Raw genomic sequence first — 26,992 nt, 5'->3', positions numbered from 1 at the left:
AAGTAGATGACTTATTCTGATTCAACTTTAGAAGGAGAATAAAAAAAAGGAAAATCACAGACTGAGGACATTTCTTTGTAGAAGATGGATGATTTGGTAAAGGAACTGCCCACTTGGAGCTCTGTCAGGGTTTTCGGTTGGGGAAGTGTTTCTACATCCAGGTTCACACCTTAGCATCTGGGGCTCTGGAAGTTAAGGAGAGAGAAACAGAGGTAGGAGCTTTTACCCGGAAGTAGCCGGGCAGAACCAAAGGAGAATTATGGCTGTCACGTCAGGTTCTAAGGCAGCAGTTCTCACCCTGAGATATGTCTATTACACAGTCATTTTGATCTGAATAGTAACTTAGTCATTCATTTGTAACCTCCCCGCAATGTCAAGCCTTAGGTTGTTAAGTGTGTTAGTAGATTTCACTGGTCACATCTGCGAACCAACCCACTCCTGAGCGAACGCTGTTTCACCTACTCAAATTTAGCTTTTCTCCTCCATGGAATTAGGTGGCAGGTGCTGGTTTGTCTTGTAGAGAGAAATATTTCAGAAGAATTCCACTGTCAGAAAACATCACCATCAATAACGAAACTATGTGTATAAGGTCATGTCTAATTTCATTCATTCTTTGGCAATTGTATCAGGATTCTAGAAAGAGGGTCTTGAGCCAAGCTGACCCCGAGTCATTAGACACTGGGGATCAACGGTTTGCCCTTTCTCAGTAACATTTGCTGGGAATTCTCTAAGTGGGGTAGAAACTCACTGTCATCCAGGGCTGGGAGGAAATGACAGTACCCACTTCCGGAGTTGCTGTTATCAGAGAGATGGTGTTTGCCTGGAGGATGTTTGGGTGGAGGGCTGGGGAGGGGTTGAGGGGCAGGACTACTTTGATGGGGAGTTCACTGCAGCATTTTTAATGACATTTAATTCTGCTTAAGCTATCATTGCGTTAAGAATGGCTTTCTGGGCTTCCCTGGTGGCGCAGTGGTTGAGAGTCCGCCTGCGGATGCAGGGGACACGGGTTCGTGCCCCGGTCCAGGAAGATCCCACATGCCGCGGAGCGGCTGGGCCCGTGAGCCATGGCTGCTGAGCCTGCGCGCCCGGAGCCTGTGCTCCGCAATGGGAGAGGCCACAACAGTGAGAGGCCCGTGTACCGCAAAAAAAAAAAAAAATAAAGAATGGCTCTGTCTCTGACTGAGAGGCGCTTTCACACTACATAAAACCGTTACTCAGAACAGGCAACTCTTAGGAGAGAACGGTTTCTCTGTGATCCACCTGGTTGGGTTGTTTTGAGGTCAGACGAGCTTTTTGTAAAAGGCCTTTCTAACCTCTAAGTCACAAAGGCCTATACCAGTGCTTCTTGAATTTTACCAAGCACAAGAATCACCTGGAGTGCTGTGTGCGGATTCCCAAACCTTTGCCTGCTACCCTCCATCCAGATTACTATTCAGTAGCTTTTGTTTGTTTGTTTTGTTTTTCTTGGCCGCGCTGCACTGCGGGATCTTAGTTCCCAGACCAGGGATTGAACCTGGGCCCTTGGCGGTGAGAGCACGGAGTCCTAACCACTGGACCGCCAGGGAATTCCCAAGATTATTATCCTGTAGTTTTAAGGTGAGCTCCAGATAACTGCCTCTTGACAAGAAGGCCAGGTGATTCCCAAGCAGGTAGTTCAGAAACTCACTCTGGAAACACTGCGTATTTGGGTTTTGTTGCTTTATTTCTTAGCTGTGTCATCACAGGCAAAAATGAATCCCAACACTTTTATAGTTAGCTTCATTGTTTCTTAGTTATTTCGTAAATGACCCATGCAAAATTTTAATTCCAGGACTTTTTTTCTCTTATGACTTATGTGAGCCATACGAGTACCCCATTATTCATGACTGAGGGCCCAGGTAATTGTAAACATTTTTATTTCTCTAGGACTATTCACGTCTCAGATTTTTCATAGGGTTTCATCTTTTAAAAAGCATTTCACATGGACGCCAAACCTTACTGATCTGAAAAAGTTTATGCGTACCGCAGTGTCACTTCAAACACATAGATGTTGAAAGTTGATTTTTACGAAAACTAGCAGTTACTTTCTTTGGCCTAAATCATCCCTATTCGCATCATTTATCTCTCCATCCAGTTCATGGGCTTAACTTCAGAGGCACTGTATCAGCACCAGAGCAGCCTGTCCTTTGGCCCTGCTTAAAAACAAACCAACCAACAAAACAAACAGAAAAAGGAAGGGGAGGAAAGAAAGCATTTTAATACTGTAGCTTGATGGCGGGGAGAGAGAGTAAACCGAAGGTGCATACCTGAGGACTGCAAGTTGGAAACGACAAATCATGGCAGTTAGCTTGCCTTGTTTCCCCACAGACTTCGTTTGACCCCGGTGACCTGGGGCGATTTCAGGGATCCGGATTCCGGTAATAGAAGCATCCCTCTTTGGCACCACAACACCCACTGGCCTGAAGAAGGTGCTGTTTCCCAGGAAAAGGAGTGAAATCCCCCCAAGAAACGCACAGGGCCCTAGTCTGAAGAGAAAGCATTGCTAAGCAAGCGATGCTTTGCGTACCCTGCCTGTCTCTGGTTCCGTTCCTTGAGATTTTTATTGAAGATAACTTTCAGCATCTCTTTTTAGAGGTCAGATCTGAATGAGAAGACGTTGTGTGCCTTACTGATCTTGTGACAAACAGTTTATACCCAGTCTGTAGCTTCCTGTCTTTGCTGACGGGTGATGTGAGGGAATTTTCTCTCTGTGAGGCTGTGGAGAGGGCTCTAAAAATAAACAACATGGTTACTTATTGGTGAGAACATGTGTGAGCAGATGTCAGCTGGTAACAGCATATGGTGGCAACATGATAGCAGTGTGTTACCAAGACCTGGGTGTTGGGCCTTCGTCTTCCAGGCCATTCAGGCCATGCAGATGCCACATCTCAATTAAAGAGGGTTTTGACTGGAAGGTGGAGTCCACACAAGTGTGAATATAGGCCCCTGGGATCTTGTTAGTGGGCTGAATGTCGGAGATGGTAAGTTACAGGCCATGGAAAAAGTCTTCCTTATCTGTTTTAAAATTGAGAGATAAAAGTACAAATCTGTGTGCATATGGGGTGGGAGGGAATCCACAAAGCCTTTGTCTTTTGTCCAAAGAAGTTTTCAAGTCAGGTATAAATAGTGGCCATGCTACTTCTAGAAGACATGCCCTAGGTGAATGGAAGGTGCATGGATTTTAACTTGGTGTAAGGAGCTGGGAAAGAGGTATATTCTTGCAGACCTAGAAGGCCGTCAGGGGTTAATCTATCAAATAAGTTAGATAACTAATATTATTACATCCCTTGAGCACCTTTTATTTCTCAGTTTCCTTTAAATATCTCCTTTCAGTCTTTCAAAAACCCTCAGGGGTAGCATGATGTCAGTTTCATTTTATAGCAGCAGAGGCTTGGGTGCATCAAGGCACTTGTCCAGAGATTCCCAGGAAACTAATGACAGAGCAGGGTGTCCACCTACATCTTCTCATGCAAAAATCTGATATTTATTATTGACTCTATCACAGATAGGATAGCCTTTGAACACTCAGCAATGTTTTTAGCTGGAGGTATTTTTTGGTGTATTTTCATTTATAAGAATATGATGGGCAATATACAAGATCTAGTTGCTACCTTTACTTTTAAAACAGCAAAGTTCAGAATTTCAGGATGTCAACACTATCACGGAAGATATTTTAATGCATTCCAAGGAGCCCTAGATTTTTAAACTGCAGCTACGCAGCCCCAAAGCAATATACACTCGGATTTTTGTTCACCGGCGAAGGAGTTTTCATGTGCGGGTTAGAAATGATGACAGGTGGTTTTAAGAAAACTGAAATCGAGGCCAACCAAATGAAAATCAGAGTTTTACTCTTAATAGGGAGTCTGTCTTTTGTCAAAGAGGTCAAGGCCTTTCTTATTCATCTTTAATGTAAGTCAAGGTATTTATTTTACCATTTCCGTATATAAATTGTACATTGCTATTTTAGCACTAGAATGTGTTAAAGGGAACGCTGAATTCAGGACTGGTTAAGGGATGCCAAAAGATCTGGGGCGAGAATCCACAATCCCCCAAAGATCCCTCCTGCCTAGTCCCCTGGCCCTGAGTAGGGGGGGACCTTCTATTCCTGGGGGAATGATAAGTACGTTCATTGAGTCCCTCTTCTGCGTTGAATCTTTGTATAGCTCTGTACAAGGCTTCTCCTCAGTAAAATAGCTAATGACTGTGCTTTTTAAAACTCCTAGCTGTCTGCCCAGTTGTTACAACACCCTCTGGCTCAGTGGGCAGCTTGTGCTACAGACAGCCCCAGGTGCTCTGTGGGTACCTTGGTGAGTACACTCGTCTGCTTTATATACCTCGTTTGATGTAGTGATAGCCGGCCCATCCTTAGTGTGTGTCTCCTGGGGGGAACGTGTCAGAAGCAAAATAGAATTCTGAAGTGCAGCCTTGTAGCTGGACAGTCCCACAGGTGCCCCCAATTTTGTAGTCAGAGTTTCTATGAGAAAGACTCATGAATGCTTTGAAGTGATATGATGACTTGATTGCTGTATGGGGAAGAATGGATCGTGGGTCTGTGAGATGTGTGCGATCCAGGGGTTAACGAGGGATTTGACAGATTGATCTCTTGACCCCCGGGAAGGATACTCTCTGGAGGGTTGAATGGTATGGCCAGAACGTCAAGGGTCCTTTTTTGGTATCTTATTTGAATCTATGTTCTTGTTTCTGGCACATAGCAATGGCTCAATTAATGTTTCCGGTACTGAACTGAAAGGGAGGAAGGAGATTTTCTCTCCTTTGAAGTTCTAGAGGGAGGCCTGTGGGAAACGTGTGCTGATCATTGTGACCTTGATGTTGCCATTAATGGGTTGCATGAGAGACTGAACCTGGGAGCTTGCCACCTTCAGTTGACTGAACCTGGGAGCTTGCCACTTCGCCCTGACCCTCAGAACAAATGCAGACTCCTCCGAGCTAGGGCCACGTGTTAGGTTGGGGCCACCGAAGCCGGAGGTCTCACCCCTTTCTGATTTGGAACATTAATACATTCAGCCAGCTTTGATTGAGTGCCATCTTTTATTGTATGCTGGGCCATGAGACCACAGCACAGAACAGGTCTTAGATGATCCTGACACTCAAGGACTCTGGCCCAGGTGGTACCCTGATCCATTCAGGAAGGGAGGAAATGGACTTGCCACCCTGGCGTTGGTTCCCACTGCACTTTTGAGGCCCCGAGGAAGCGTGAATTATATTGATTCTAAATGCAGGTGGAGGTCCCAAATAAGGACAAGAGAAATGTTTTTATTACCCCAATAGACGTCTGACTCACTGGGTTATCCTACCGTGAACTTTACCATGCCTAACCTTGCTTCTTAGGAATCAAGGAATCAAGAAATGAAATAGTTTAGTTACAGTGGCCTAAGCTGGGCTTTCCTAAAAAAAAAAAGAAAGAAAAACAAAAACTGATTCTATTCAGAATATACATTTATTTTAGTACAGAAGGCCTCAGAGTGGCTAGAAGCTGCCGTGTGAATAGAAAGAGTGAATGGCTTGATCCATGCTTTTAAAGTTCCCCTTTTTTGAGGCAGATTATGTTTGGTTTTCCATCTCTAAATGTGTATTTTATTTCACTGTCTAAACCAATGAGTTAATTGTCTGATTTTTTTTTTCTTTTTTTGGTCTCACCAGCTTTTTGGAAAAGACAAGGGAAAGGGATGAGAGAAGGAAAACATTTGTTGACTACCCCCTAAGTCCCTGGTATTTAAGGCACGTCATCCTGGGTGGGGAGGGCGAGTGCGACCTCCCCATTTTTCCCCACCGGAAACTGTGTCTTGGAGAGGTGAATACCTTGTCCTTGGTCATCACCTAGCAAAAGGGGCAGAGCCCAAATCTGAATTCAGGTCTGGCCCTGGTGCCCTCCACCACATGGACCCCAAACTTCTTTTATTTTTTATTTTTTTGCCCTTCTTTTTGCTTTCCCTTTGGAATCCCATCCCATTCATTTTATAATTCTCTGACCTACCACTTTGGATTCATTTCCTTTTCATGTTTTCTTCCCATAGGAAACAAGTGGAGAGGCCTCCCCTAGTTCTTGGCCTCAGACACGCCTTCTCCCTCGGGATTATTTTCGGTCATTTAATCGCCCCACAAGGTTCCCTATTTCTTTGGTGAAAAAACACTAGAAACCTACCCTGCCCCTCCTGAGTCTGGGAAAATCAGGAGTGTCTCGGAGGGTGTGGCCAGGATGGGGGAGACAGACGCACAGATTCCCTAAGGTGGGAACCTCTCCCTCCCCACCCAGCTTCTCTCCTGGGAGGAAACCCTGCGGACCCTTCCAGACCTTCCATTCAAGACTGCTGAGCAGTGGGGCTCTGCATTTTTTTTTTTTTTTTTTTTTTGTCTCTGTTCTTAGAAGTAGTAATTGAGTAAAAATGTAAGTGAGCGGATGCCAAGGGGCAGGCGTCCAGGGTCAGGGTGAATTTCTCCATGCTGACTGTGATTCTGAACACTCGTTAAGTGGAGCCTGGCTCGTGCCAAGCGGCTCGAGGGCCATCCCTGTCACCTTGTGTGAACCGCCTCTCCATTCCAAGGAGAGGTTGGGAGTGGCCGCAGGGAGGGCGGGGGGCCGGTGGCGCCTCTGGCTTTCCTCCCTCCGTCTCTAACCTGGGTGTAGTTATCACCATGTGTCCTGACACCCATGCTTGGACTGGCAGCGCTGTTGTTTCATCAGCTTTGCATCAAATCGCCTGGAGGAGGAAATAGTCCTTGCCCCTCACAGCCCATGTGGCTGCTGCATAATTTTTCTCCCTTTAAGTTCACTCTCCCCAAAAATGTAGGTGAGGATGAGGTGAGCCTGCCTGAAGGTTTTTCTCCTGAGAGAGAAGAACCCAGAAGATAAGCGGCCGAGACAGTCTCTCTATGAAGAAATGGATTAGAAGGCACGAAGGGAAATTCAGCTTCGTTCTTCAAGGATTTACTGAGCGCGATGCTTTTTGTTAGCTTGGTTCAGATTTAAAGATGGGCTTCTCAAAGTGTGACCTGCGTTTGTATGTCCCGAGGGGTCATCGAAAGCAGATTCCCTGACCTACCTCAGGCCTGCGGAGTCAGAATCGCTGGGGTGGGTGGGGCTGAGGAGTCTGTACCTTTAAGAGGCAGCACAGGTGAGTCAGGCCTCGCTGAGGGGAAGATGCTCTCATTCTGCTGGTCTGTTTACTCGAAGTCCTTCAGCTTGAAGGATGCAGATCCAGTGGGGCCTCTGTTTGATCAGCTGGTCCTACAAGTGTGAGACCCTGGATCCACAGCGTGGCTGAGTTTTCACCCTGTGCTCTGCATGTCCCCCAATGCATATAGATAGCAAGGTAGATCTGTGGTTAATTACACTTCTCACACACAACCCCTGCTCACCATTCACCAGAGGAGGCCCTGAACGTGCAAACAAGTGATGACACGGCGGGTGGATGCCTAGTTGGGATGTTATGTACGGGAGTGAATGCCTCCGTTCAAGTGTGGATTGGGAAGGGGAGTTTCGAAACTAATGTATAATGTGTAAGTGATGCATAATTTATAATGTCTTAGTCAATGTATAATGTTTAATTCGCTGAGGTAGTGTTTGGTCAAAGCACCGCTGACCTCTTCGTGGCCTGAATCCTGCTCTGAGACATTCCATGGGGTAAGGATCCCGCCAACAATGGAATGTAAACTCTACTCTCTCAGCCAAACTCAGCCACAAGTAACTGCAGTTTTCTCTTTCCAAATAGTGTTTTTTTTTTTTTTTTTTTTCAACCAGAGGTATTCGAGCAGGTGAAAATCTGACCCAGATATTAAAAAGAAAAAGTTAATGATAAATTACTTGGTGTTTTCTTTGTGCAACCCTAGACCTCCTGTTATTTTGATGTTGTTTTGGAAACATCCAGTATTTTGATTCCAGCCATACAATATGGATATTACGTAGTGTTTTTGACCATCAAACTAAAGAAGCAGCCAGTTCTTCTACATGGTCTGTATCACAAAACCAAAAAAAAAAAAATTGTTATTTTTTTTTTTTATAAACATGCCCAGAAAGCATCCTTGTGCCCCAAGTGATTTCTCTGTTACTTCTACCAATCTGAGAACTAGGTTGTTTGCTGTGTGGTGAAGGGTAAATGTGACAGTCAACTAGCACCAGAGGAAGAGGCACTAACTACAGTGGTTACTTTATAGCCACCCTAGGATTATACTGGTCAGGGTTAATAACCACTAGAAAACATGAAGTTTAAAATATTAATATTATAAGAACTCATCACTCTGCAGATTTAAACAATGGGAAAAAAAGCATTTTTCTACTGAAGTAGGAAACGAATGACGGGTCATATTCATTCTACTTCCCAGCAAGCCTTCCATTAAAAGGTCTCTACATGCACAAAAAATATAGATCGAGTTTTAAGATAAACGTCAAATGCATGCAGAGATTGTGGGAAGACAGAGGTAAAGACGAGGCATTCTTACGATACTGTCTCTCACTCCACAGTGTTCATTGTCTGCTATGTAATAGACATCCATCTAGGCACTAGTGATGACATCAGTGAAAAAAACAGCAGAAAACTTTGCCCTGGGAGAGCTTCACATTTTGGAGAAAGAAGATAGACGATTAGTTTAAAAGACGAGATAAGAATGGTAGAATTTGATCAATGCGATAGGGGAGAAAAGCAGCGTTGGGGGAATGGGGAGGTGAGTTGCGATTTAAAGTAGGCTGGGCGTGGAAGGGCTCATCAAGAGGGTGCCATGGAAGCAGAGACTTGAAGGAGGGCGTAGGACAGCCTGAGACAATGTGGAGAAGAGCGTTTCTGGCAGAGGGAGCAGTGGGTACCGTTCCTTCCACACTCAAGGATGATCCAAAGTATCCTAGGAGATGAGATTAGAGAGTTAATGAGGCGTCAGGTAGGGCCTTGGAGGCCACTGTAAAGTCTGTGGCTTTTCCTCTGCATAAAATAGGGAGAAGGGTGGTTCTAGCCAAGGGGTTTCTGTGGCTAAATTGAAAAGAGTGCACAGGTAACCAAGGAGGAGTACGAAGCCCAGTGAGTTGGACTTGGCAATGCATGGGAAAGGCACTTCACAGCTGCATTTCTAGGTGAAGCTGCACCAAGAGCTGCAACCAGACCTCCCTTGTGCTGAGTTCTTTCTTTAGCAGATAATTTGATAGGCAGGCTACAGGTGGGTTCTGTATGTAGAATATGGTTCTTTTGGTTTTGTTTTGTTTTGTTTTTTATTGTTTTATATGAATACTCCTGAGTTATTGGCAACCCACCCCCTTCCTTTCGGGAAAGAAGGTATCTTTGCACCCTTCTGTGTATGAAAATAACCTCTTGGGTCTCCCATCGTGTGCTAACAAGTATAGAATGGCAGCTGTTGGAGGCTGCACTTGCTGTACTGCCTAGTCACGGCCACCCTTGATTCAGTGACCAAGGACACAAGGCACTAAACTCATAGGCGACCACGGTTGGCCTCGGAGAATGACAAACTATCTCTCCCTGTGCGAAGTGAAAAGTTGGGCTTGGAAGGGTCTTTGGACCTGTCCAGCTGTGCCTCATGCCTTTGCCTAAACTTTGAAGTGGGGTCATAAGCCAGGGAATTTGTAAGACTATGTCCCTTATCAGTCAAAAAGCATTTCTCTTGGATGAGACTTTGAATTCTAATGTTTAAGTCTTGAACAGCAAGACTTTACACTGGGATGGCGATTTGACTCCTTCATCCATCTGTATAAGACATGTCTACCGAGTCTATAGTGCGTGCAGGGGCTGGATGAAGTTGCCATTGGATGGAGGCATAGAGCACAGTCCCCGACTTCAGGAGAGCTACAACTTGCTGAGGAGCTCAGGCAGACCAAACCAACCAAACCAAACCGAGAAGCTAACACCATGTGGTTGATTATTAGTAAGGATCTGAGAGGTCAGAAGAATTGCTGAACTTGCTTGTCAAGGAAGCCTTCTTGGGGAAGGTGGTATTTGCTGCTTGAAAAGATGGCCTTTGGGGTGGTTGTTTGGCCGTCATCCAGTAGCCCTAGGAAGCTGCTTCAGTTTTCTGGAAGGAGAAGATTTGCCCTTTCATGTCGTTTTCTTCCTCTGTGAGATCGCGTGACTGCCGTCTTGATGAATCACGAGACAGCACAAGCACTTAGTGTAGTCTTTGAGAAATTGGATGTATTCCTACAGGAGACCCGCTGTGAAATACTGAGGCTGGAGAACAGGGCAAGATCATTATATCAAGTATTTGTTCTTCAAAATTGTTACATTCAGGAGACATAATGGACCCATGGTGTATAAAATCCATTACACCACGATGTGCTGTTGTGTAATGGGACTCTGGAATATAACATTATTTTATAAGCTGAAAGTCACTAGTGCTTTTCTTCTTCACCTCGAAGGCATATCACAACGATGGGTCCCTCACTCATGTACTGTGGATTTGTGGGTTGGCTGTAGTTGTGCTCCATGACATCTTCATTGCAGGACACAGGCTGAGGGAGCCGCATGTAACCTCATTGCAGGACACAGGCTGAGGGAGCCGCATGTAACCCGGGCATGCTGACCTCCTGGCTGTACCTCAGGAGATTTGACAGTTATCCCCACCCCATTCCATTGGCCAAGCCTGATTTCAGTAGGAGAGGAAGAGGCACAAGAAAGGGTCCATATGGCTGTGGGCCCAGGGGAGAAGGACAGACCACATTTTGACCAAAATGGTACAGTCTACCACAGTGTAGGTGCAGGAGTTGGGGAAAGACAAAGATTTCACCCATGTTAAAAACCGTCTGTGTTGGGCTTCCCTGGTGGCGCAGTGGTTGAGAGTCCGCCTGCCGATGCAGGGGGCACGGGTTCGTGCCCCGGTCCGGGAGGATCCCACATGCCGCGGAGCAGCTGGGCCCGTGAGCCATGGCCGCTGAGCCTGCGCATCTGGAGCCTGTGCTCCGCAACGGGAGAGGCCGCAACAGTGAGAGGCCCGCGTACCGCAAAAAAAAAAAAAAACTGTCTGTGTTGTGGGTATGGCTTGGCTAGAGCCACACTATCGCTTTATCTGTTGAATTATGAGGAGCTTTATAATGGATATTTACTGAATAATTAGTAGGTTGGCCTTATAAGACAGACATCAATGTCCTTGTCCTCCATTTTTATGTATCACTTGTTCCTCCAACCGAGACAAGTTTATTTGGTGTCAGAGGCACAGTTGGTAGTACTAGGTTCAGGAAGCAAGTCCTGATGTGTTATGTGAAATTTATGTATGTCAGGGAAGCTCAGGCTTACCTCCAAAGCATGTACTCAGATCCCTTAGCCTTAGGGTCTCAGGTTGCCACTGTGGTCCTCACATGCCCAGCAATATCTGGTAAATGTGCTTCACAGTAAGGATCCAGGCTAAGCTTCCATGAGACTCTAAGTTTGAAGATGCTTAACTGTTTGCTAGAGGGACCATGACTTTCCTGTTTCTTCTCTCTCTTGTGTGAGTTCCATGCCAATTGATTTAAACATTGTGTACCATGTGGTTCCCTAGAATTCTGTCTAACCTGAACCTTAGTCTCCTGCCAGTGACCTATCGGGTTGCTGCCTTAGATTCAGGCTCCTTCTTGCTGTGTCCAGTGAGAAAACCGGAGAATGACCCCGCCTGGCTTGAGGCATCTTCTGTACCACTCTCAATCCAGGGGCAGCCATCCATCCCCTCCGAGCGCCCCTGAGCATGCTGGGTAACTCCGTGCTTTCAAGTTCATTGCCATCTCCACAGCCTATTCTTAGTAGCAGCAGATGCTGAGCTTTTCCATCCTGCTCTTGGGGTCAGCGGTGGGAAAGAGCAGAAAAAAATGAAAGCATTGTTTTGCCCCTGGCTGGACATCTGTATTTCTGAATTGCCCTGTTGTGTGGATGATGCAACCACTGGAGCTGTTTTGCTGAATGTGAACTTTGTCCACCGACTGGACTTTAAAATTGGTTTTGGATCCTTGTGAAATCCAAACGGTCAGACCACATTTTTCTAATCTTCAGTTGGATTGTATCTTTGCTCTGAAGCGGAGCTGATTCGTATGTGTTCGCCTTCACGGCAGGGGTTGCTTCTCTGTTTTCCTGGTCTGCGTTGCTTGTTTTCTCAAGGCTGCTACTTACCTCGTCCATTGTGTGTAGGCAGGAGAGCGGGAGGGCAGCTCCCTGCGGGAACTGCGGCCACTGTGGCTTCAGGGATGGTTTACTCAAGTGTTATTGTTAGGGAGAGAGTAGACTGGCTTTCAGAAACTAAACAGGGGAAGCACCAAGACCAGCTCACCCACAGGTATGCTGGGACCATGGCAAAGACTTGAACTTGGGCTTCAGATATCAAAGCACTCAGATCCTTTATTGGAAGCGTTGACCTTCAGGGCTGTGGTCTCTACTTGGGTGTTCTAGTGCTGGGATTCTCAACCTCACTGTGCGGGAGAATCACCTGGGAGATATTTAACATACATTCAGGCTGAGGTCCGCCTCCAGAAATTCTGAGTCAGTTGGTCTGGGGTGGGGTCTGGCATCTTTAGTTTTAAAAAGCTTCCCAGGGCATTCTAACGTGCAACCAGGTTTGAGAACCTCTGTTTTGGGGGTTTAGATAACTTTTACTACTATGATTTTCCGTCTAAGTATCCATGTTCTAATATGAGTGAACTTCTGCATGAAGAAAAGGCGTATACCTGCTTGGGGGTATTGATAGATAAAAAGGGTGGATTCTGGCTTTAGTAATAATAAGATGAATAATAATGTTACCGATAGCCATTAGTTATTGAATACTTAGTTCGGCAATGCACTAATCTTTCTCTATTAGCCCTATAGGATAAACAGTTATTCTCAGTTTTACAGATAAGGAAACCGAGACTTACAGACATCATGTAATTTCCCCACAGTCACACAGCTAATAAGTGGCAGAGCCAGAACTTGAACTTGGTCTGTCTTGTTCCAAAGCTCCAACTAATCGCTCCCCTGAGACGATAAACTTAAGTATACACAAGAATATTTGGGGTGAGGGGATGAGGTGTCAGAAAAGGAGAATTCACTGAGTGAGAATAATATGTATCTGTATTTTAAAGAGATCATTCTTTTCTGCAAAAGGAAAAATGATATGTTTGGATGCTTTCTTTTTTCTTTTAAATCCAGTATTTCTCTCCTGAAAACCTATGGAAATTCAAAGCAGGTAGCAGAACCCAAGGGCTTGAACACAGGTGTTGGAATTAGGCAGTGGCTTCTGAGTTTAGCTCATCTTTATTCTCTGGGTTCCCTGTTTGAAGAACAGAAATGGTTGCTTCTTATATGAACGTATATGAAATATGGTGCATCCTTATGTGATTCTCTTGTCCACACTGGATAATCACTGGACCATGCAGTGTAAAATCCTGGTGTTTTTCTTTTTTTTTTCTCCCTAGCTAGGAACAACTGTTTTTTGGCTGGTTTTTTTTTTTTTTTTGGCTAGTAAATCTGAGTTCTTCCTCAGACTACTGCATTAATCCTTTAATGCCTATTAAAAGATCAGAATGGTTCCAGGCCAAGGCCCTAGAAATTCCATCTCCAGTTCCAGGCCTTCGTATGTATCCTCATACATATGAAGAAATGTTGCAGATCAAGGCAGCCAATAAATATTTGTTAAATGTGGGAGTGAGTGAATTTTGCAAATATGGACCATAAGAGAAATAGCACCTTGCATATCGCTAAGGACTCATTGGGAAATGAGCAAAATGCCTTAGTCCACTGGTCTGCTCCCAGTTTCTCCATGGGGCCACTTGGTCTGTTAGCCAACTCCTAATTCCCACCGGGGGAAAGTTTTTGTACTCTAAGCAAAGCAATATTAATAGGATTAAAAGCATCTTATTATCACCAACCTCTGTTTATATCTCTGAGCCTGGATGAAGGGATACTGACTTCTTCTTTACTGTCAGTAGCATTTTTCATGTTATAAGTTAGGAAAAATTCAGAGTCCCCGGGGGCACAGAAAGAACACGAGTGAAGCTACTTGCCAGCCCATATGAAAGGCAAGCCTATATTTGATGCATTCTTGTTGTGGATGGTCCCACGGGGACGCCTGGATCAATACTTGCTCCCTCTGTGAGTTCGAACTGCTGTCCCTGGAGTTACAGTGGGACAGTTGGGCCTGTGTTCTTGGGTCCTCAGCCAGACAGCACAAGTATTTTTAGGGTTCTTCTTGTTTCAATCCAATTTCTGCTTGAAACTTTAACACATGCAGGCTGCACCGAAACAACTTTTAAACTACTCTCTGGGTAGTGTAGGAGGGCTTGGATTAGTACTACAGCCCTTAAGCATTTTTTTCTTTTTTTTTTTTTTTTTTTTTTGCTAAATATCCAACAGGCTGAACAGAGGAAATTTAAGTCTAACCCTGGGGGGGACCCCGGTTTAGTCATCTGTCTAGACAGACGAGTTCATATAATGGGCCTCTCTGTTTCTTTTGCTTTGTTATAACAGACGGTGGTCCCTTCCTTTCAACTTTGTGAGGATGTCGACCTTTGGTTTTTTGATCCCAGCCTACCACTGATAAGCCAAGAAAGTGACTCATACATGAGCCAAAGATGACTCTTGAGGGTGACACTTAGTCTGTGATATAATAGAAAGAAAATACAGGTTTTGCATAAAGGAGAATCCTGGGTAAAATCCTGACTGTGAAATATTGGGCAAGTCAGTTACCCTCTCTGAACCTCATTTTCTCTTCTCTAAAAGGAGAATTGATTTTTAAAAATAATGCTTCTTAATGGTACTTCAAAAAAAAAGAAATTAACACATAAAAATGCCTTGCCTGTGGTAGGGAATGAATATATTTTTTATTCATTCATTCATTCATTCACTTATTTCAAGGTGATCAGTGAAGACTTTTTCTTGCTTTTGTATTCTGAGAACTATAGGAAAACCAGAAATTCCAACCCATGTTTTTAATATCAAGTTATATGAACCTGTGTCCCCTGCATCGGCAGGCAGACTCTCAACCACTGCGCCACCAGGGAAGCCCATATTTTTTTAAAGCCTAAGAAAAAATGAAAAGTGGTACCAATTTCTGTCAGAGGAAAATAATACTGAAGATATCATTTAAACATTGGTAAAAGTAAGTAAGGCAGAATGATATTCTTTGTCTTATCAGGAGGGCTCAAAACTTTCAGAACCTGCCTAAAAGAACTCTGTGTGTTAGTAACTATTTCTACAACTAAGTGGTACATCTCTCTCCCTTGTTATTTCACTTTAATCCCTTCCTGAATTGTCCCTGAAAACAAGGATGTGGAAAATACTGTTTTATTCAATTTAATTCAATAAATATTCACTGAGCATGTACTGCCTCAAGGGCTTGCTGCCTGGATCACACGAGTGGATAAAAATGAGGAGAGTAGGGGTAGATCCCCCCAGAAGAGGCAGCACACACAGCCCAGAGGAAGGCACTGGGCTCACATAACATAGGTGTAAGTGGAGGCGCCCTATTTCTAGTTATGTAACATTGGATAGGGCACACGCCCTCTTTGAGCCTCAGTTTCTTAGCTTCCACCAAAATGGGACAATCATGGTAGCTATGTGACAGCTGGCATGCCCCTCAACACTTGTAGTGTTACTTTTGCCATTGTTCTTACTCTTTTTCTTGTTATTCAAATATCACCCCTGCCCTCAAGTAGCTTATAGCCTATTTGTGAAGACAAATTGATACACCCACTGCCCCACACAAAGCAGAACCATTAAAAAGTTGCTGAATGATATTTACAAGCCAAGGCCAATGGTAACACAAAGACAAGGTGACTGGGTAACGAAACCGACTTTTTAAAACATCGATCCATATCGTACATAGAATGATATGTGTACCTGAGCAGTGAATAGCCCGAGCCTCAGTATGAAAAGGGAAATAGGAAAGTCAGCGTCTCCTTCAGCTGTTAAAGGGCAGAAGCAAGTGACGTCTGTGTTGATAGCAAAGCGTTTCACGTTTCAGAGTGCAGTTCTTGACGTTTCCATACATTGAAATTCCATTAGAACCCAGTGCTTTACGTGGCTTCGGATATGGTATGTCTGAGTCACGTCTCTTTCAGTACAACTGCAATCAATAAAAAAGCCCAGTAAAATGTGGTTAGCCCCAAGGACATCCCTCCCGACCAACCCCATCCCCAGTCAGCACTGTGATTCATTCAGTCTACTGCTCCCCGCCCCCCCATAGACTCTGTACTGAGAGAGGCTTACGCTTCTTCAAGTACAAAGAACAGAAAGGCCCACTCTTGTGCCGGTTGCCTGCCCCTCCTGTTGTCCGGCCTGCCCCACTCCTGACCCCTGGGAAGCCCCGTCCTGTCCTGTGCCTTGGGTGACTGTGGCCAGAGAGGAGCTCTGCCCAGGGTCATGGGTACACAGAATAGATGTCTCCAGAGGATGTGGCCTGAGGTTCCAGAAGGCCTTACTGAGTAAAAAATCTTGTCCTTTCTCTTACTGATACAGCTGGCTTCCTCCTGTATCCTCTGTAAAGTGAATCTTGAGGCCCACACTGGCCATCACCTCCTTTGTTTTAATTCCTTACGTATCTTGTAGTGTTTTTTCCTTCTTGCTCTTACGCACAAGTGACCTGAGGCAGCAGCAGGGGTTGTGAATGCACAGGGAGGCCAGAGGGGAGGGGAGGAAAGGAGGGTGGGAGCCAGACAGGTGTGCAAAGGACAGAGACAGCTGTGGCCTGCTTGCTGTTTGGACTTGGCCGTTACCTGCTGGAGCAGCGCATTCCCAGGCCAGCGAAGCAGGAAGGGTGTCTGCCAGCAGACTCGAGCTGTCATCCCGGAAATCCTTGACCTTCCATCACCCACAGGGGAAATCAGGCCTCCCGATCACCTTTAATTGTCAAAGCAAGCCAAGAGAATGTGCTCCGTTTTCTTTATTCTTAGGAAAATGGTACCCCTTTCTTTGTTCCCACTCAAAGTCTGCTTTGGTATTTTTTCTCAAAGTTGCCATTTGGGAAGGAGGTTTTATTTAAAAGTTCTGAGGTTAGATATTTGGAGAGTAAGATGAAGCCAGTTGAAAACGGTGTCCTTTTTGTGTTCTTAACCAAGGGAAGTTCAGGCCTGACCTCTGAGTCAGTGAAGGCCAAAGTTTGTCACTGGCTGTGATATAATCTAATTTTACCACTTTCCACTACTTGCTTCTAGTTAATAGAGAGAAAGGTGGACCTAAATATGTCTAACTACACTTATTTTGCTTACTGCGGGAACCAGTTACCCTTTGCTGAGGATCTGTATCTAGCTTCTTTTATTCACACTTGGTGTTTGGTCCATAACAACAATGACAACAACGACAAGAATAATATTTATAATAAAAATATTGATTACTTACACCGATGTGGGGCTTCTTCTACCCCAGGTACCCTCCTGAGCACTTAGGGATATTGACTCATTTGATCCTGGCAATAATGGATAGGCATTATTATTTTTTTCCATTTCACATAGGAGGAAACCAAGGCACAGAGATAGATTAAATCACTCCCAAGATCAATAGCTAGTAAGTGGAAGAGCCAAGGTGCCCCACCTCCCATAGTTGCCACTGTCATCATTACTCACTCCCGTGGATTGAAGTTTGAGCTGATCATGTGACACAGAAGCAGCAACGTGGTGCAATGGTTGAGGGCATAACTCCAGAATGAAAACTGCTTAGGCCTGTTTGTTTGGGGAAAGGCAGTGCACGCTGAAAGTAGAGTCCACCTGGCGTAAAATATAGAAACCATTTACGTATGAGAAACCTATGCGGTACGTATACATGCGGTGCTCCTTCGGGTCAAAACTGAGGAGAGCAGTCCACATGCCAAGTTCTCTTCAGGTGACTTTCTTAAACTAACCCCTTTGATTAGCAAACAGTACAAATGTTTATAAAGTTGGAGGAATTTTAATATCTTTATTTGAATGGCACAAAGCAGCCAAATGTAGCTTGGCCCTGGGCTGCAGCCTATATGTGTCTGGATGCCAAGAAGCAATTGTGCTCCGCCTGGGATGCCGAGCATTCCAGACCTGTTACCTTGTAAGTGTAATATTTACCAGATTTTCGCTTCATCTGGAGATGAAGAGCAGAGCTGCCCTGAGTTGGGGAGTCTGCGGCTGCTGGGAAGGGAGCTCCGTGTGCAGAGGCCTCCCTGAATGACCAGGGAGCTGGGGAGATGAACAGAGGTCTGCCAGAAACAAGCCCTTTTGCTGGGAATCTAGGAAAAAATAACAGAAGCTACGACGTCGGGGTACCCATCAAACTCAACGGTGCTGAGTGCTTTTGCTTTCACAGTCCTAGTTTATCCTCACATCTCTAGGCGATAGATGCTGTCTTGTCCCCATTTTAGAGATGGGCAAAGTGCGATTTAGAGAATTAACTGGAGTGCCACATAGCTAGCTCTGTTCCAAGGCCTATCTTTACTTTCACTTTAGTAAAGCTGGTTTAGAGCAAAGGGTGATGGTGGCCAAGTGGGGCTGAATCGTTCCCTGTAGCCTCTCTTGATTCTCATTTCCTCTGACCTTCTCAGGAAGGTGTCCCACACATTTTACAGATGAGGAAACTGAGGCCTAGAAAGGTTAAGAGATGTGCCCAGGGCCAGCTTTTACGTGGCAAAGCCAAAGCAGAATCTGGGTCTGCTGAGTCCCAAACCTTAAATCTCCTCGTGTTACAGCGCCAAGATTACAAACAAAACCCCATCCTAAAACTCTGGACAAGAACAGCTCTCTGTGGTGTTCCTAAATTTTGAGAAGGGCCTGGAGGCCGAGCTCTAGACAGTCTGTACTGAACCCTGTATGTCAGTAAACAGAGCTAGTAAATGACATATCGTTAGTGTGTGTGTGTGTGTGTGTGTGTGTGTGTGTGTGTGTGTGTGTGTGTCCATGCACACACAGTGGGGCAGTCGCAGGCCGGAGCAGGTGAGAATCATTTTCAAGTCGAAGAGATCAGCGGTTGCCAGATCAGCACGTGTAATGAACCATACTTTACTTTCATCATCATTTCATCCGAGGAGTAAATGGTGACAAGATCCCCAAGGTCAGGAAAGGGATGGTGAAAACTGCCTCTAGTTCTTCCTGCCCTTCCCGGATGGGGGCTGCCAGCGGGACCCTCGACGCAGCCGTCATTTTGTTCATTTTCTTTTTTTGGCGGAGCGTTCGTGTGAAAAATGAAGCCAGAGCATTGGAAGCAGCCCCCTGGCCGCACCCGAAGTGCTCAGGGCTGCCTTCCGATGAGGCTGGAGATATAAACGGAAGAGGCAGCTCGCCCGGGGGGCACCTTGCAAGAGCCCTTATTCGCTACTGCTCCCTTTGCTTTGGGGGAGGATGCTTTGGTTGAATCTCACCCCAAAAGCAGTACTTTTAGCCGAAGGTGGAAAATTATAAAAGCAAAGGTGTGAAATGAAGCTCTCTGGTGAGTGTTGTCAGTGGAAGAACAGTCACCCCAGCACAGAGAAATTTGCTGCAAGATCCGCGTCCAGACTCGGGGCCGGGCCCCTGATTCACCGAGGCGCCGGCTCTCGCGAAACCGATGAAGGGACTCGTTTTAAGCCCTTGGTTTCACTTCTACATTGAAGTAGGTAGGCAGGGTTTTTTTTCTCTGCGGAAGTTCAGAGTTTTTCTCTACTGGCTTCACAGTGCCACTGTGTCCTGTGTTGGACATTTGGTCACAGGAACTGAATCCAAAGGATGATTTTCCATCATTTCAATTTCTTTTCTTGGGGCGGGGGTATAAATACAACAGACCTTGGTTATGCCACTATTTTGTTGAGTGGGTTTTGTTCCATGAGTGGATTTGGTCTATACATTCCCTTTTCTGATACCGTTTTGGTATCACGGTTATACTGCCTGTGTAAGTGAGTTGGGGTATCTCCCCATTTCTTTCTCTGGGATAGTTTGCATAGATCGGAATGATATGTTTCCTAAAAGTCTAGTGAGATTCCTTCGTACAACTGCCTGGGGCTAGTATTTCTTTGTAGGACCTTACATAATGATATTATTTTTTAAATATTTATATGCATTTTCATCCTTCTAATTTCTTTTTTTTCCCTTTTTTTTTGGTTTTTTTTTTTAATTGAAGTATAGTTGAATTACAACGTTGTGTTAGTTTCTGGTGTACAGCAAAGTGATTCAGTTATACATATATATTCGTTTTCGTATTCTTTTCCATTATGATTTATTATAGGACATGGAATTTAGTTCCCTGTGCTATACAGTAGGACCTTGTTGTTTATCCATTTCATGTATAATAGTTTGCATCTACTAATCCCAAACTCCTAATCCAACCCTCTCCCACCCAAAAATACAGAACGCTTCACGAATTTGCGTGTCATCCTTGCACAGGGACCATGCTAATCTTCGCTGTATCATATTCCAATTTTAGTATATGTGCTGCCGAATCAAGCACTCCCCATTCTTAATGGATGTACTATTTACATACAGCAAAATGCACAGTCTTAAGTGTGCAACTTGATGAGTTTTGACAAAAGTATACCTTTGACGTAATCTTGAAGCAGAAGAGAGTGGAGTGACTTGCCTGCAGTGAAACGGCCAGTGTTTAGGGAAAGGAGTCAGGATTAGGAAAAGGAGGATGAAAGTTCCCAACATCATCTTCATATACCATCTCTAGTTTCCTCAGGAGCACAGGTCTTGAACGGGCTTTCCTTTCCAAGGTCTGGTGGTATATGGAGCTATGATGTGCTCTTTCTCTTTTGATCCCTCATCTCAGTTTTTGCAAATAAATATCTATGGGGGCGAGGAGGTTGTCAGATGACACAAGCCTACTGTAAATTGTTTTTAGAGTCTTCTTGGAAATAACTGGTTTTTTTTTTTTTTTTTAACATCTTTATTGGAGTATAATTGCTTTACAATGGTGTGTTAGATTCTGCTGTATAACAAAGTGAATCAGCTATACATATACATATATCCCCATATCTCCTCCCTCTTGCGTCTCCCTCCCACCCCCCCATCCCGCCCCTCTAGGTGGTCACAAAGCACTGAGCTGGTCTCCCTGTGCTATGCGGCTGCTTCCCACTAGCTATCTATTTTACTTTTGGTAGTGTATATATGTCCATGCGACTCTCTCACTTTGTCACAGCTTACCCTTCCCCCTCCCCTAACTGTGTTTTTTAATCAAATACTACATGGTTAGGAAAAGTCTCAAGGAGAAATAAAATGCAAAAGGAAAGGCAGTTCCCAATCAGGAGGAAAGAAAACTATGTAATAGAGCCTTAAACTTGGGGATTCTGCCCTGGGATATTACAGGAGAGCTGTGGAGCTGGATTTATGATCTAAACAGAGGGTTTAATGGGAAGCCTAGCAGCACAGATGCACCCACATTTAGACAGGATATCGAACTGCTGTTTTGTGGCTGTATAATCCTCCTAGGATTTGTAAGTGATCTTTTAGGAAAGTTGAAACTGCAAGGTGGGAAAGCATGCGCCTTTTTAAAAAAGTGTATCATCTATTGTAAATATGAATCTACATTAAGAATAACACAAGAACATTTTGAAATGCGGTAACAAGATTGCTCTTTTGCCCTTCAGAGGTCCCTTTTCTGTCTGATGGGAAAGCAGGTGACATGGGGGTGGGGCGGGAGTCACAGGCTTTCAGGGTCACACAGGCTCCTACTGGCTTTAGAGGAGGTAGGAATTCTTACTAAGAAGTGTCAGCCCTTGCATAAAGCGTTTATCCCTTTAACCATGATGTCTGGGAGTTTTTTACCAAAGAATTTTAACACAGCTACCTGTCAGAGGATTCGCCAGATTTGGTGATATGTCCTATGAGTCAGGTTTCAAGGTTTCAAGGAGGTAGAAGTCGCAACAAGATTAATCACAAACTTCTGAAGAACATTCCATGAAACACATTTGCAAGTAAGAAATGTTGCCTTTGGATTTCCCAACCTAAAACAGTAGAGCGTAAACACACACTGACCAAAAAGTACCACATTCTGGTGCCTCCCAAAAATTGTGAAATGAGACAAGAATGCCTTTCCTCCACCCTTTCCTTCATTTTGTCCTCACAGTTTGTCATGCACGGTGATTTTGTGGTGGGGTGACAGTTCTGTAGTGATGAGATATAGGGAAAGTTTATTTAAGGTTTATTTAAATAATATAAAGTAATTCACAGGGGTTTTTTTCCCCCTCCTCCTCGAGAACATCTTGATTCATTTTCAAAAAAAGAAAAAAAAAAAAAAGGAATTACGTAGCATAAGTGTTTTGAATGCATTGGGTATGTGTCTTATTTTTAGTGAGAGTGTATTGTCATTTATTATTTTATAGGGTTAGAGGTTATCATCTTTTTCACGTAGATAATTTAAATTGCTATGTATGTTGGAATAGAGTCAGGGCAACTTGACATGGAAAAGGCATTATTAGCAGGTGTGTGGTCTATTTGCCAAGCTGAGAAAAGTAAGTATGTTAAATACTCTGCTATGTGTTATAAGCAAGATTGTGTATAAATGGGTTTATCTTACCTTATGAAGTGAAGTACTGAAAGTAGTCCATCGTATTGATAAGTCACTTTCACTCTGGCGCCACCACTTACTGGCTATGTGACCTTAGATAAATTATGTAATCCTCCTAAGCCTTGGTCTCCTCGTCTGCAAAATGGGAATGAAAAGAGTGTCTACCTTGTCGAGTCTTTGTGAGGCTTAAATGAGATAATGCAGGTAGGACTCTGAGCTGCTGCTGTTATTATTGGCATATTACATATTGAGAGACAGACTTTCCAGGCAGTGGATTTACCATGCATTTGCTTCACCTCACCTCATTCTTCCTTAAGCTCGGGGCCGTGGACAGTCCTTCACATGCCTAGGGTTTGGCCACAAAGGGACGGAAGGCAAAACTCAAATCTGTTGGTTAAAACTCAGCTTGGAGGATGACCTGTAGGGGGTTCAGGGAAACAGATGAGGGTTGGCTACAGGTGCTTCGGAGGCTGCCCGTGTGCGTGTCGAGGTCCCGGGCAGGTATGGCTCATAGGACTGATGACACCGTGATCTCACAGCCCCCCGAGAGTGGCTCAAATTCTGTGTACTGTAACCTGAACGGACCCTTCCTGAGTCTGAGGCGATGTGATGAGTGGGAAGAGCACCTGTTGGGAGTCAGGAATTGGGTTTGATAATCCACTCACCAGTGTTTTCTGATCACTAACTCCGAGCCGCAGTGTTCTTATCTGCAAAGTCGGAGATCAACCACAAACGTTGTTTCCGGGGGATTAGATGAGCTTGTGTCAGCAAATGCTTGTTGTCTTTGAGTGACCTCTGGGGAAGTGTGGCGAGTACATTCTTCTTCAGTGACAGTGTCAGAATGGCTGTCATCAAAAAGACAGCAAATAACAAGTGTAGACGAGGGTGTGGAGAAGAGGGAACCCTTGTGCATTGTTGCTGGGAATGTAAATTGGTGCAGTCAGTATAGAAAACAGCATGGAGATTCCTCAAAAAATTAAAAATAAAGCTACTATATAATCCAGCAACTTCACTTCTGGGTATTTAGCTGAAGAAAACAAAAACATTCGTTTGAAAAAATATATGCACCCCTGTGTTTATTGCAGCATTATTCACAATAGCCAAGATAAGGAGGCAACCTAGTTGTTTATTGACAGACGAACAGAAAAAGATGATGTGGTATATATACAATGGAATGTTACTCAGCCACCAAAAGAATGAAATCTTGCCATTTGTGACAACATGGGTGGACCTAGAGCTATTATGCTAAGTGAAATAAGTCAGACAAAGACAAATACCATATGATTTCACTAAAAAACAAAACAAATGAGCAAATAACAGAACAAAAACTGACTCATAGATTCAGAGTACACGCAGGTGGTTGCCAGAGGGGAGAAGGGTGGGGAGATGAGTGAAATAGGTGAGGAGGACCCAGAGGTACAGACTACCAGTTATAAAATAAATAAGTCGGGCTTCCCTGGTGGCGCAGTGGTTGAGAGCCCGCCTGCCGATGCAGGGGACGCGGGTTCGTGCCCCGGTCCGGGAAGATCCCACATGCCGCGGAGCGGCTGGGCCCGTGAGCCACGGCCGCTGAGCCTGCGCATCCGGAGCCTGTGCTCCGCAACGGGAGAGGCCACAACAGTGAGAGGCCCGCGTACCGCAAAAAAATAAAAAATAAGTCATGGGATATAATTTACAGCATAGGGAATATTGTCAATTATATTATAACTTTGTGTGGTGACAGGTGGTAATGAGACTTATCATGGTGATTATTTTGCAATGTATAAAAATGTTGAATCACTATGTTGTACACCTGCAACTAATATAAAATTGTAGGTCAATTATACTTCAATTTAAAAAGGTATTTAAAAAGAATAAATGTAAATACAGTCATGCCACCTTGCACGTATGAATCACTTTGCATTTAACAAAGCCCGTTCACATACATCATCATATTTGAGCCTGACCAGAGCCCTGTAAAGTGGTCACCAGCTTCCAAGGCACAGAGAGGTTCAAGACAATACAGCTTCGGAGGTAAATGGGAATTCTTACCAAGAAGTGATAGTCCTGTGTGTAAACCCTTCATCCCTTTAACCATGAGATTTGGGAGGTTTTTACCGAAGGGCTCTAGGACAACCACATGTCAGGACGAAGACCAGTCTCCTCACTTAGCTGCAACAGACAATATATTGGATCAAGAGCTAGAAAATCACACATAGAACGTATGCTTGACTTACAAGGAGCCAAGGAGAGGAAGCAGAAACATAGACCTCATATCTCGCCTTCAGAACCTAAATGAGGCTTTTCAGAAGCTCAGCCTCTGAACCCTCAGTGCTATCTGGTGCCTTCCCCATCTTTCCTCTTTGAGGAAAGTTGAAGATTCAAAGGGCTAGAACCAGACTTGTCTAATAAGCCTCAGCACAGTATCACATGTTGTCCGGGTGTTCACATTTCAAAGGTCATCTGGTTCTGTTATCTCTCCTTGAATCTTGTCCTGAGATTCTGGCTGTTGCCGGGAAAGTTCCTGACTCCTTTTCTGTATGGTTCTGACACTTAGAAGGCTCATCATTTACTGAGCTTTGGCTGTTCTTCTGGAACTTTCCACCCGCTGGTCCTTGAAGAACTTCAGAAGGAGCCTTTATTGGGAAGAGAGGGGCCATGGAGCAGTAGAAAGATTGTGGACTTGGGGTCAGATAGACTTGATTTGCGATTTCCAGCCACTTCTCTGTTCTAGCTGCACACACGAGTGACTTACCTGCTCTAACCTCAGTCTGTTTATGTGTACAACAAGTGGTGGGCGGTGGGAATTATCTAGCTCATAGCAGACACTGTCAGTAAGACAGCAATTGTACAAGAGCATATACGTGAGATGCCATTAAGGTTAAAAATGAGATTATATCCAAGAAAGCGTGTTGTAAATTGCCTGTAAATGTGGGTACTTTTAACAGTAAAATCACTTGAAGTGTCCTTTTACACCTGGTTTTATGTGAGTGAGCCAATGGGTCTACAAATCTAGTGACCCCAGAGTGGTTTTCTAAGACGTGTCCTGTTGAATCGGGCTCACGTGTGCCCATAGGTTCCTGATATTAATAGTTATAAACTGAGGAGCAGAGGCACAGCCAAGGACTGTGCTGGTTTGTTTGACTCTGTAAAGGCAGAGAAAGCGTCCTCCATCCACAGAGTTTCAGATACTGCTGCAGTTTTGACGTATGTGACGTTTTTTTTCTTCCTGGTTGGGAGCGTCTTCCTGGCATACGACTCTGAGAGTAGGTGCAGGCTTTTTTTTTAGGGGGGTGGGGGGTAGGAGGGCAGGAATGTGTTGCAATTTTATTTTATTTTTTAAAATTTAATTTAATTTTTAGTTTATATTGGAGTAGAGTTGATTTACCATGTTGTGCTAGCAACATGTGCTAGCAAAACGATTCAGTTATATTATATATACATATATCCATTATTTTTCGGATTCTTTTCCCGTATAGGTTATTACAGACTATTGAGTAGAGTTCCCTGTGCTCTACAGTAGGTCCTTGTTGATTATCTATTTCATATATAGTAGTGTGTACATGTTAATCCCAAACTCCTAATTTATCCCTCTCTGACCACCTTTCCCCTTTGATAACCTTAAGTTTGTGTTCGAAGTCTGTGAGTCTGTTTCTGTTTTGTAAATAAGTTCATTTATATCATTTGTTTTTAGATTCCACATATAAGGGATATCATATGATGTTCGTCTTTGTCTGTTTTCTTTCACTTAGTATGATAATCTCTAGGTCTGTTCATGTTGCTGCAAATAGCATTCTCTTAAAGGCAGAGAAAAGTCCTGCCATCCACAGGGTTTCAGGTACCCCTGCTGTTCGGACATATGTGACCTTTCCTTTGTTCCTGGTTAGGAGAGTCTTCCTGGCATGGGGCTCTGAGAGTAGGGTGCAGCCTTTCGTCTTTTACTCTCAGTGGTCCGTTAATAGTATAAGCTTACATTTCTTGAGCACTCGCTGTGTTCATAGTCATTGCCTTAGTTAACCCTTATAGCGATTCTTAGAGGCAAGAGTTGGTATTATCACACATTAAAGGTAAATGAATCTGAGTCCTTGCTCTCATGCTGTCATCTGTCAGGTAAACATCTAAAGAGAGAGCTATGATACAATAGGCTAAGTGTTGTCCGGCCCAAAGAAGGGAGAGATTGCTTCTGCTGTGGAAGAGCTGGAAATTCTTCTGATAAGAGGGGAAACTGGGCTGGACCTTCAAGAATGAGTAGAATTTGCTAAATGTAAAGAAGCGGTTTCTAGGTGAAGGATTCACGTGGCATGGGCGTGGTGGTATGTCAGCACTTAGCATGTTTGGAGATTGGAAGTCGTATGGTGCATTTAGGGCTTTGGGCAGAGTCCAGTGTAGGGGGAGGGGACATGGCAGCAGAGATGGTCACGTGCCCGTGAAGCTAGAAATGTAGGTTGGGGTCAAAGGGGCCAAAGCAAGATATGTCTTGGAGTTGTCTCTTTATTTGAAAATTATCAAGACTTTTCACAGCTAAGTTAGAGTTTACGAGAGAGAAAAGGATGGCTGAGAATAAAAGTGGGCTTGCTTTGTACCACGGTGTCTGTGTTGCTAGAAAG

The 26,992-nt window shown here is 44.3% G+C and overlaps 1 protein-coding gene and 1 non-coding gene across 4 annotated transcripts in view; one reads left to right on the top strand and one right to left on the bottom strand.

Moving 5' to 3' along the window:
- Positions 1-26,992, top strand: part of TGFB2 (transforming growth factor beta 2) — an 83,299-nt gene that overhangs the window by 11,329 nt on the left and 44,978 nt on the right. Inside the window, exon 2 of one of the 3 annotated variants that reach the window (XM_024739218.1) lies at positions 4,242-4,325. The exons of the other annotated variants lie outside the window; for them this stretch is intronic. Within the exon in view, the coding sequence (XP_024594986.1) occupies positions 4,242-4,325 (84 nt within the window). The remainder of the gene's footprint in view (positions 1-4,241; positions 4,326-26,992) is intronic. 3 annotated transcript variants of the gene reach the window in all.
- Positions 20,240-20,348, bottom strand: LOC112395813 (U6 spliceosomal RNA). Its single transcript, XR_003002456.1, has one exon. It is a non-coding gene; the product is annotated as a U6 spliceosomal RNA (small nuclear RNA).

The sequence above is a fragment of the Neophocaena asiaeorientalis genome, unplaced genomic scaffold (genome assembly GCF_003031525.2).
Source record: "Neophocaena asiaeorientalis asiaeorientalis breed wild unplaced genomic scaffold, Neophocaena_asiaeorientalis_V1.1 scaffold477, whole genome shotgun sequence".
Taxonomy (NCBI): Eukaryota; Metazoa; Chordata; class Mammalia; order Artiodactyla; family Phocoenidae; genus Neophocaena; species Neophocaena asiaeorientalis.
This window is presented reverse-complemented; position numbering and strand designations above follow the sequence as displayed.